Source organism: Cenococcum geophilum (genome assembly GCF_001692895.1).
Source record: "Cenococcum geophilum 1.58 unplaced genomic scaffold K441scaffold_78, whole genome shotgun sequence".
Classification (NCBI taxonomy): domain Eukaryota; kingdom Fungi; phylum Ascomycota; class Dothideomycetes; order Gloniales; family Gloniaceae; genus Cenococcum; species Cenococcum geophilum.
The window spans coordinates 151,343-162,437 of record NW_027137636.1 but is presented as its reverse complement, the minus strand read 5'-3'; the positions used below and the strand labels follow the sequence as shown (position 1 = coordinate 162,437).

Sequence of the window (11,095 nt, the reverse complement as noted above, 5' to 3'; positions counted from 1 at the left end):
ATAGGTAAATAAGATATTTAGCCTTAAGGTTAAATAATTAATATAGAAATAACGAGACCTTAGGATTTAGAGGATTTAATAGCTAGATATAAACTAGAAGAAGACTAAAAAGGATTTAAGAATTAAATCGAAGCGTGGTAAGAGTAAAGAGGATACTACGGATTAAGAATGCTAGGTAAGTTAAAAATAGCCTTAAGAAAGGTTACTAATAGGCCTAGAGTAGGCACGCTAAGAGTAAAGTGGCTTAAAGAACTAGAATAAGAAGAGAACCTAGGGGCTTTAACTAGATTTAAATAATGGTACATAAAGGGCTGTTATAAAGCAGTAATAATAAGATATTTCCTTATAAATGGATTATATACGCTTATAGAGCTATATTAAAAGTAGTATAGGCAGCAATATAATAATAGTTAGGAAGATTTCTACCTATAGCTAGACTAAAGAGTTATTTAAGATTAAGTAATTACGGAAAGACGCATAAGTTATATTAAGGAAGCATTAATTATAACGTCTAAAATCCTAAAAAAAGAATTAAAGGACTAGAGATAAAAAAAGATAGATCTTAGCACCTATAAATAAAAGACTAAGATTTAAATTAACTAGATAGAGGTTTAAACTTAAGGATAAAGATAAGCTAAGAGTTAACCTAAGACACCTAGTATATTATATATTGGTATAGATTGCATATATAGATAATATATATAATATATATAAGAACCTAAAGAAGAGAATTAAAAGTACCTAATAAGGATATATTAGGCGCTAAATAAGCAATAGTATAGAAATACTAAGTATATATATAGCTGGTATCTAGTAAAAGTTTAAGAGTTAGATAACTTAATACTTTAACTAAAAAGATTCCTTATAGAAGAATACTTAAATAGATAATAGTGGTAGGAATACCTAAAGAATACGTATTTATAGTATATTAAGAATAAAAAGCGAACTAGGTATTAGCTAAAGAGTAAGCCAAGTATATAAGGATTAAGCAGCTAATAGTTAGGAAAAGTAGAGGCCTATAGAACTAAAGGGAGCTAGTAGTAGAGCCTTAGACCTTTAAAGGAATTTAAGGATAACACCTAAATTTATAAGTTAATTAGTAAGATTAATAGTTTAAGGCACTAATAGATAGTGGAGTAATAAAAAACTATATCTTATTAGTAGTAGTAAATAGGATAGGGCTACCGTATAGATAGAAAAAGCACCTATCCCTTAGTACGGTATTTCGCGTCCTACCGGTATTAATAAGAACTGGCCAATTAGAGGAGCTGAATTTAGTACCTGTACTCAGAAATTCTAAGCTTTAAATATTGGCTAAGTGCTATAGTATTTTAATATATACGCTTATTCTTTGGAGTTAAGTCGCTTAATATAAGATAGCTAGCATTTGTCCTTTTTATAGAACGGTATCTTATAAATACTATAGCTAAATAGAGTCCTTAGAGCACGCTCCAGTCTCTTCTATTATTTACTATCGCGAGGCTTTTTTGTTGTATTTGGTAATAGCTCTCCTAAGGATTTCCTAGCTCCTATATGCTTTACCTAAGTCTTCTTGCCAGCCTTAATATAAGCTAAGCAGTATTGCTGCTTTGTAGAACCCTTTTCTAGCTTATATAGTGCCGAAGGCACCTATATAATTTAACTTGTAGAATATTGAGGAGGCTGCTCTAGTGTAGGTGCCTTTTGTTTATAAACTAACCGTTTAAATAAGGCGTTGCGGAGGTCCTTTTAAAACTGCTTATAACTATTATAACGGCTTACCTAACGGTTAGTAGGAGTGTAAAAGGATAGTAGAAAGTAGTTGCTAAGCACTGTATTAAGTAGGAAGTAAAGAAGAGGCTTCTAGGTACGTATATGCGTCCTCTACGTGTTAAAGTACGAGCGTAATTAATTAGTAATATCCACACCGCCTATATAGTGATTGTAGTAAAAAATAAAGGTAGGAATAGGTAATTCCTTCTTAGCTTTATCGCTAAAGGCCTTCTAAGTCTGTCTGGCACCGCTAGTAATAAAGGGAGGACGTTTCCGCTTTGTTTTAATTATATAGCAACCTAGCAATGTATAACGTTATTAGTTTTTAAACCTTAAATTAGGATAAGAAAACTCACTATTATTAACAGTACTTATAAAAAGCATAATATTGGCATCCTTTTACGCAAATTTTATTACCTGCCCGTTCTTAGAAACTTCTCTATACAATTTACCCTATGGAATTTAAGCTGCGTGGGTTAATTTAAGCTCTGCAAGCCTCTGGTTAATCTGCTTAGTAGGTACCTTTTTTTTTCTTTCCTGCTATAGTAAAATCCTCCTTAATATCGCCTTTAAGGTCCCCCTATTCCTTACGCTTTGTTTTAGTTATTTAAACGGTTCCTACGCCTCTAGTATTAAGGCCTTGTAGTTGTATAAGAAGCTTAATACTTATAAATAGATTATTAAGCCAAATAATGTGTTTATATAGTGGATAGAGGCGCTGCCCGTTGTCGTCTTCCTAAGTAAGCAAATTAAGCACTACTGCCTGTGTCTTTGAAAAGCCTTTATCTTTGGTAAAGCTTATATCTAGATTAACCAGGCCTTTCTTCTCGCCTTTAGTATGCTATAACTAGTTTAATATATAGCCCTTATTCGCCAGCACCTATATTTTAAAGCCTTGTGGTGTTAGTTTAGATGGAATATTAATAACTTTAGGAGCACGGCCTATAAAGCGTTAAATTGTCTCGTTAATAGTAAGGTAAGTTCTAGGTGTGTAGAGCATTCTATAAGTAAGCCGGTATGCTTAGTAAGCTTATTAACTCTATTAAATATAGTTCTAGGCGTTTTGTTAGATTTGGTCAGGGTGGTAAGGCTTAAAAGTGTCGATTAAGTTACTGGAATCTAACAATTCCTATATACTATTTAACGATATGCTTAGTTCCATGTGCTTTTAAATTACTCCAGTAATCCTTAATGCTTAATTCTATGGTAATGCCTATATAAATTAGTATAGTAAAGTACGCGTAAAGTTCCTGCTTGTATATAAGCTGCTAAGCACGCGGGTGCTCCTTCTCCCAATCTGGTGGATAGAGCTCTGCGTGCTCGTTCGTCCAAGCTATAAGCTTATCCATGATCTCATCTGTAAAGAAGAGACTAAATATCTTAAAAGGATCGTGAGTATCGACGCTAGGGGGGAGGTTTGGTAGGCCATGGTCGTCCCAATCGTCGATGAGGAGATGTCGACCTGAATCGGGTTATCTTGTCACCGACTCAGCTACCTCCCATTGAGTCAGTCATTGAGTCAGTCATTGACTCGGTCACCTACCCCTCCCTGACCATGTAACTATTCATCGCGGACATTCTTTTAATCGAACCCCGGTCTTTCGCTTAGCTAGTTCCCGCTACGAGCTGGCCCGTGCAGCCCACCGAAACTTGTGCTGGAGCCCCGATGGCGACTTCAACTCCTAGACGCAAATCACCTCAAGCTCCGCCAGCCGCCCCACGATGGACAAGAAAACCAAGTGCGAAGGTGCTAGAGATCCAGCAGTCACTAGAAACACGTACCAAAGCACAGCGGTCGGCGCAAAACGAAGCAGAGACAATCGTAGTACGCTCGACGCAAGACGAACCACCCCCAGACGCACCGCAACCTACGCAGGATGAACTACCACCATTCCCCACCGCCCGCGCCGCCATCTATCCCGAACATGAACGTGGAAGTGCCAAGCTAGAGGAGGTAGCGAAGCTCATTGCGGGCCTGAAAGAGACTATAGCACAGCAGAGCAGTATCATTGCTAGCCAGAACAGCATCATCGAGAGCGTTAAAACCGACCTCGCAACGATCAAAGCGGAACAGCAAACTACGTAGGTATAGCAAGCATTCCACCGTCGCCTGCTAAGTGTTTCAGCTACTCTCTTTCCATCGGCTATCTCGGGCATCTAATGAGGATCGCAGGCGCAGAATTCGGAAGGAGATGTATTGATTTTTGCTATATCTTTCAGACGACGCCTTCCGGTTTGTAATTCAGCTAGAATGCTGCTTTCTTTGACAGGCCTTTGTCATGGACTCGGCTATGATACCACTAAAACGTGGAGTTGATGGCTTCTGAAAGCTCTGCGCTATTCCATTTGTCGATGCAGCAGGTGTCCACCCAGAAGAACTGTAAGCCGTCGTTTACAGTTTACCTGCCACAGAAGGTAAGCTTGCAAATCCTACCTTGCTCTTGCCTGCACCTTCCACTAAATCTCTGTTAGAAAGCTTGTTACTAGCTGCGCCTAGAAAGGCTGCGCCGTTAGCAGCATGAAAGGTTACGCACAGAAACAATAATATAGATACCTGAGCACTTAATGTCACTACTATTCACAGAGAGGGCGGCTGACCGCAGCGGTCACATCCTTACGTGGAAAGGGTATATCGACACGAAAATCACATAGTTTTGCGAACGAGTTAAGAAGGAGAAGGTCCAAGATCCAAACCTCTCCCGCTTCCGAGGTTGGAAACTCTATAAAAATAACCAGCCCTTGGTTGTGTCGCACACAAGCGACGACCACCTTTCACCCGCCAGTCTTAGGACTGACATTCCAGGCGGCAGCCGGACTGATGGCGGCGCCGGCCATGTTGTTCACACGGATGTGGCTGCGACCAAAGAGAAAGCCCGGCAAGCCTTCGTGACGCGTAGCCTCTCGTGGTCCATGAACCACAGTTTGTGTTTGTAAAGCCAGAAAAGAGTATCTTTATCCGCTCTTTTCGAGACACCGATGTCGGCCCAAATATGGCGATGCAGGGCAAGTGATCGATGGTATGAAGAAGTGCGAGAGCCTGAATGACGCTCATCAACTAGCGTACTTTGAAGGCGCAGATGGTGGCAATGCGAACTGTGTGGATGATCCTTAAAGGAAAACAACCAAATACGACATTGTATTGTTTCTTGGGATATGCTGCTGTATCTAATCACGGGAGGCCCCCCAGTTTAATCCCCGAGTAATCTCCTTCACCCTTAGCTCTCAACCTCCTGCTGCTTAAATATTCGTAGTCCGGAATCGCCGCTCTAACCCATTCTTCCAGCTTTGCGCCAGCCCGCTCGCCAAACTCTTCTCGCCACTTCTTTGCTTCAAGATCAATATCAATATGAGAAGGCGCTTTATCTTGTAAAATTCCGGATGATGCGTCCATGGTTGCCATGAATGGCCGATGCTGTAGGTCTCGGACCTTATTTTGCGCAAGCTCCTCAATCGTTGACTTGGCGTCCCACGTGAACCTCAATTTCGAAGAGTCTATTCCTACTTTTTCGCAATAGTGGAAAAGCACCTCGGGCTTTGAGATGATATCTTCGGCATCCAGAATTATGCCGTCGATAGCGAAGGCGTTCTTGTAACAATCGTACAGAGAACGGGTCCAGTGGTAGGTGTTGACGAGCGCTCCTTCCCGGACCATCTCGTCCTCGCTACTATCTGCAGCATCCAGAACACGACAGTAAGACGGAAAAACCAACGCAGGATGCCTGATAACAAATGTTGGTCGCCAGCTCTTTAAAAACTCGTCTGGTAGCAACGTATTGTTTAGCGAAGTACGTAGAGCACCGTGACTTCCGGCGCCTTTTACTGGCCAAGGTATTTCCTGAACCGAGTCCTCACCAACGTAGAATCGAGTTTGTGCAACCGGGTCCGCCAATGAAATACTATGGTCCCTGAAGAAAGCGATCTTTCCCTCGTTTTTCGCACGGGTGGCATACTCGTCAAGCTCATTGAGTCTTTCCTGGTTGGTCTGAATCATGGTGCTTCTCTCCTCCTCTGACCAATCGCATACTCTTTTGGCTTGGAGTCCATGCTCAAACTTCACTTTGATTGCTGGGTAGAAGATATGTCCTGTCCTTCGGGAGGATGGGAGGATTTCGTGTTGCTCGTCTATGTTGAGGATCTTAATGAGTAAATTGGAAGCGGTACGGGGGTGCGAGATCAAGACCAAACGGTGGCTTTGCCCCGAACTCATGATGTCCGTTCGACTTTTAGCTGTCAAAGTTGCGACTAGAGTTCGAGAAGTGTCAGAATGTGGGTAAGAATTCGAGGCAAATGAGGAGCTGCGTCTGTTTTTGAATTCTCAGCTTTCGCAAATTTGTGGGTCTTTAGTGGGATATCGTGCATTAGCGCCATTGTATTAAGCTCATGTAAGTTTCTCGTTCCGCCTTTTGAGGTGGTAGGAGGACCGCACGGTCTACAGCTTGTACGGGCTTCGATGTCCCCCCCTGTGCGCGCGCAACACCACACATCGAATTTCGCTACGTCTGCAGCTAAATTAGTATGTAGAGCTAGCAGGAAGGGGTATAGTACGTGATTAGGGCTTGAGCTACGATCCACCTCGAATTTAGGGCTCGAATTTGAAGCTGTTCTAAACTTCTCTCCCTCACCAAATTATAATACTACCCCTAGATCTTGGTGTTTTAATGCCCTCCTTAATATGGCTCCAAATATAGGTAACTAGCAGCACGCCTTTATTAAAATCGCTGAATAGGTAGGCTACTAAAGAGACTACCTGCAGAAGCAGGAGCAGGGCGTTTAGAGCTTATGTTAATGAGAGAAAGAAGTACAACACCGCAATCTGGAATAGATATTGCCACTTTTAGTGAGGGAGAGAAGTTTAGAACAGCTTCAAATTCGAACTCCGAATTCGATGTGGGCCGTGGCTCAAGCCCTGGCCACGTACTACACCCCTTCCTGCTAGCTCTACATACTAATTTAGCTGCAGACGTAGCGAAATTCGATGTGTGGTGTTGCGCGCGCACAGGGGGGGACACCGAAGCCCGTACAAGCTGTAGTGTTGCCCAGTCCAAAGCCAAAACTCATGAAATGGAATTTCGCTTGTACCGCACAGACCTTGGTATTTTTTAGGGATCAACATCACGGCCAAAACGGGATAATGTATTCGACGGTGAAACGAGACACGCGTAGAAGCGGACGCCTCCGCAGAGGATTCCACACCCTTCCGTATCGTATGGTTCAGAAGGCATATTGTACTACCACAAATCTTCCGCGGCGGGCATCGCTCCAATCCGACACATGTCGAACTTCTATGCCACCTCTTTCAATGGGTCAACGGTTGTCAGTAATGCCTATGGAGTCCCCAGTCTCTCATAGGCCGCAACTAGAGCCACGCAAACTGCCGTCACTCACGTCGCCCCACTCTTAGCTGCGTATCGACTTTGCTCCGTCTCACATCCCTTCAGACTGTCTGTTAGCAGTGTCTACAGGGTACATACTTTAATTGGGATTATGGCCACGGTCCAAGGCACTTTCCATAGCATCATTAGGCTACGGGAATAAATACACACACCATGTTGTTCACTTAGTTAATTCCTACATCTAGTGTACGGCAGATCCTACTCCCACTGCGGCTGATACATGACATGTTGGCTTGCGGATTATAGGAAACTAACCATCGAGTGAATTGCTGCCTGCTTGTTCATCTAAGGATGAATGAGTGTGTTTATATAGACAGTCCAGCTCTCCTGGATTCCAAATTAATGTAGTCATTAGACTTCCCAACAAGCAAGTTAGCCGATTCTTGGCCTAGAATTGTAGTTGGAATTGGATTACTTGATAGAATTGCGATGTTTCTTGACACGTTTTTGAGGCTGTAAACAGTAAAATTGCATGATAGGTGCCTAAATAAACGTTAACTGCCTTGCTGCCTGATTCCTTGTCCCATAATCTCACCACTTGATGAGTTGTGCTTTTACCCCAGCTCCGCAGACAGGAGATAGCTGTAGGTATATCCTGCTAATCTCTGGATATAGGCATCGGCCCTCCTACGTCACGCCTGGCGCCACCTACGCCTCCTACGCCTAGTGAAACCTACCAAATCTATCAAGCAAGTCGAGTTAAGTCTGCCCTCGGGGTTGGACTTACTTCCTAAAACGTACTAAAATCTGTCGAGGAATTGAAATGGAGATTAATAAAGATGGAAAAATGGAGGACTTGGACTTGGACTTGACTTGCTTGATTGGTAAGGACATGATTATTCAGAAGTCAATCCCGTCAGATTCTGTAGTAATCCAAGAGCCTCGATAGCTCCTGTCTTGCTCTACCTCCGCTTTTTGACCAAGCGAGTGCTAGATTACCTCCAATTCGCTCGGCATTCTCCCGCTTTCTTTGCCCGATCTTCTCTCGTGCCACATCAAGTACGTATTCAAGTTCGACTTCATACTGAGTAAGGTTATTTGGTGGCTCTGAAAAGTTACTATTCGCTAGGGGGCAAGACCCAGTGCGCATTGCCGTTAGCTCAAACCCTACGTCAAGTGTTCGCGCCATATAGGCAACATTAAGCGGCTGATCCACTGCGAAAGGCAACCCGATCCTAGTAGCGCTCAGCATCTGCGTTGATGAATCCACCTGAATTTCTACTTACAATGGAATACCTTGACTAAGGGCCTCCATTGTTCCGTTGGCTCCTCCATGCGTTATAAACCAGCCACAAGCCTTATCAGTCAGCGGTGTTATTAGAAGAGAAGCAGCTTTTCAGCATGTTGACAAACCTTGTGAGCTAGAATTGCCTGTTGTGGTGCGAATGGTAGAAAAATCCCTGGTCCCAAAGTCTCGAATTCAATCATCATATTCTTAGGGATTTTGGCGTTTAGATGCGCATGGGAAAATATCTTGAGCGTCACATAGTCAGATGGCGATAGAAGAACCGATAATATATAGGCTCGTCTTACAAAAGGATATCCTCTTTTCTTTAAGACCGTGAGTAGGATCTGGATGTGTTCCAGCGACGAAGGCCTACATCAGAAGAGTCAGAAGAGTCGTTTTGAGCACAGAAAAGCAGATGGGAAAGTAACTTACCAGTGCTCTGTCCCGAAGCTGATGTAAAAAACGCTTCGTTGCCCATGAGATCTCGTTGATCTATCTAGGAAGTCCAGAGCAACGCTGCCACAGCCACCCGGTACGTTGGCGACCTCGGCCTCAATTGCTTTGGGAGAGAAACGTTGAGTGCCCGGAATCAGAGGTACCATGGGCCCAATATGAAACGTCATGCGTTTGTTTCGACGAGCAACCCAGTTGGAGATGCTGTCCAGACATTCTTGACTATCATACTCGGGGGCACACGCCGTCAAAAGGCCATCCGCCTTCTCCAGGAATCTGCAAACTTGAACAGCCTGAACCCGGCCACATTCGATGTCACAATGGTCTTACCTCACCATAGTCGCCTCAGCTATTTGGATCTTGATTGCCTTGTCCTCCAGATCCTGTGGGTTTAGCTCCCTGCATGTCATTGGAGGCATCCCGGGAATTCGAATAAGGTCGTTGCAATCGTGTCCATAATGAGACGCAGGCTGGCCGGCTCTTCCGCCCTGGTCAGCGGGACCACACATGTACATGAAACCGCCAGAGAAGGCCATCATCCATTGGAAGATAGGCGGAGGCGATGGCGCGGAGCGAATGATTTCCAGCCAAGACAATTGGAAACCCTTCAACAGAGCAGATTAGACAAGTGCACCTGAATATGCTCACGCGGCTGGCTTTGGAACGACTTGCATCCAGAATGACAAGCGAGGGTTTTGACACCGCTGCCACTTGAGTTGATTTGTGAGCGCATTGGATAGCTTTATGGCTCATAAGGGCTTTCCAGGTGAGACGGAAGGCATCGTCTAGAACTGCATTGTTCGTCGCGTCCATCGGTAGACCGACAATTCTACGTGTGATTTCAGCAAGATAAAGGTTGTTCATGGGTCACATCAATTAGACTAGTGAGATAAGCATTCACACACCTAATGTCGACCTCATCTGCTACGGTTTCCTCATTCATGCTCCTAGCGACTTCTTGGATAACTCTCTCCACGGCACTCTCTACATTAGCTACCAGGACGGTGATGATAATTGCGCGAGACGAAGCTATGCGAGCAGCCAAGATACATAGGGAGCGAAGGTGACCTATGATTTCCGATCAACTTGGCGAGGTGTGAAGTGTGAAGTGTTTGCCTACTCCAGTTCGCTTTGCACGAGAGAAGGACGTGGTTCGGCGACATATTGACCAGAACGGGTTTCAGAGACAGCTAAGAAAACACTCGAGCGGTGAAGCATCAAAGGTTATCCTGGTAAATTCAAGGCCAGAGAGCCGAGATGTAGAACCGAAGTGGCGGTATTGCCTGCTCGGGGTTCGGGTTATCTCATAAATCAGACCCCGGGGAGAAATTCCGCCACGGCGTGACGCTAAGACTCCTAAGCCAATTAAATCACTATACCCTAGTCCTGCTAAGTCTCGCACCAATTACATTACACTGAGAGGTATTTCTCCCCGAGAGTTAAGGAGCTTATGGGCCCCGTTTTAGTAGTAACGAAGCATTAAAATATACTAAAAATTATCTTTTTTACTACCGTATCTCAACTATTTTATAATGTCTAGCTATTATAAAAATACTATAAGGTAGGAGCTCTTTAGTTTCTCTATTTATTGCATTAAATAATAATATTATAGTTATATTATACAAGGAACACCAAAGGCGAGATCCGACCCATACTATCCTATGGGGGTTTCTTTCCGTCTTATCTTGTCCGTACGGTCAAGCTGAGAGTGAGGATCTTGTCTGTTACTGATGCAGCGGCGTTACGTCGTGGCTAGAGGGCGCTTTCGAATGCGTCGTCCTTGACGCCAGAACAGCGGAGTTTTCGTGGGTCATGGCGCTCTTGGGTGTTAAGACCTAAACAACACAGACAACTTATCAGAACAGAGGAATGGTCTTAAAAACTACCCGACGTCTCTTTACCTAGACGACCGATCTAGGGCTATAAGCCCGCGCTTGCACTTGCTGGTAGAAGCGATAGGTCTAAGGGGACGACAGGGCACCTCTGTACTTGTTCCGCTCTGAGACTGTTAGGGAAAAACAGCGAGGGCACAGGAAGAATCTCAACACCGTCAACCACATTTAGCGACGTTAATCCTCCCTTTCTACGCAGCGGCGTTAACCTTTCTCTAGGCGGCGACGTTAATCCTTTGGAACTGACTAAGAAAGAGCTAGGGCGACCTCTCTGGGCGGCGACGTTAATCCTTTGGAACGGACCAAGAAAGAGGTAGGACGAACTTGTGTAGGCAGGCCGGAACGGACTTAGATGCAGATGTTGGTTAAGATGGGAG

The 11,095-nt window shown here is 44.0% G+C and overlaps 2 protein-coding genes across 2 annotated transcripts; both read right to left on the bottom strand.

Moving 5' to 3' along the window:
• Positions 1-4,848: 4,848 nt before the first annotated feature.
• K441DRAFT_670004 (uncharacterized protein) lies at positions 4,849-6,097 on the bottom strand. The gene has a single exon (XM_067650212.1). The coding sequence runs from the start codon at positions 5,957-5,959 to the stop codon at positions 4,922-4,924; it is 1,038 nt and encodes a 345-aa protein (XP_067497372.1). The 5' UTR covers positions 5,960-6,097; the 3' UTR covers positions 4,849-4,921.
• Positions 6,098-7,836: 1,739 nt separating this feature from the next.
• Positions 7,837-10,085, bottom strand: K441DRAFT_333924 (glycosyltransferase family 1 protein). The gene is made up of 9 exons (XM_067641237.1): positions 9,947-10,085; positions 9,732-9,894; positions 9,499-9,655; positions 9,157-9,431; positions 8,806-9,102; positions 8,679-8,742; positions 8,499-8,618; positions 8,372-8,442; positions 7,837-8,320 (listed from the first exon to the last, which is right to left on the bottom strand). The coding sequence occupies exons 1-9, from the start codon at positions 9,987-9,989 to the stop codon at positions 8,002-8,004; spliced, it is 1,509 nt and encodes a 502-aa protein (XP_067497371.1). The 5' UTR covers positions 9,990-10,085; the 3' UTR covers positions 7,837-8,001.
• Between the last annotated feature and the right edge of the window lie 1,010 nt (positions 10,086-11,095).

What these genes read in the sequence shown, in the direction of transcription:
- K441DRAFT_670004 (XM_067650212.1), bottom strand. Translation starts at nt 5,959, where the DNA reads ATGAGTTCGGGGCAAAGCCACCGTTTGGTCTTGATCTCGCACCCCCGT.
- K441DRAFT_333924 (XM_067641237.1), bottom strand. Translation starts at nt 9,989, where the DNA reads ATGTCGCCGAACCACGTCCTTCTCTCGTGCAAAGCGAACTGGA. An exon ending in AGCTTCGGGACAGAGCACTG is followed by an intron (nt 8,743 to 8,805) that starts GTAAGTTACTTT and finishes CTTCTGATGTAG; the next exon opens with GCCTTCGTCGCTGGAACACA. An exon ending in AGAAAAGAGGATATCCTTTT is followed by an intron (nt 8,619 to 8,678) that starts GTAAGACGAGCC and finishes GTGACGCTCAAG; the next exon opens with ATATTTTCCCATGCGCATCT.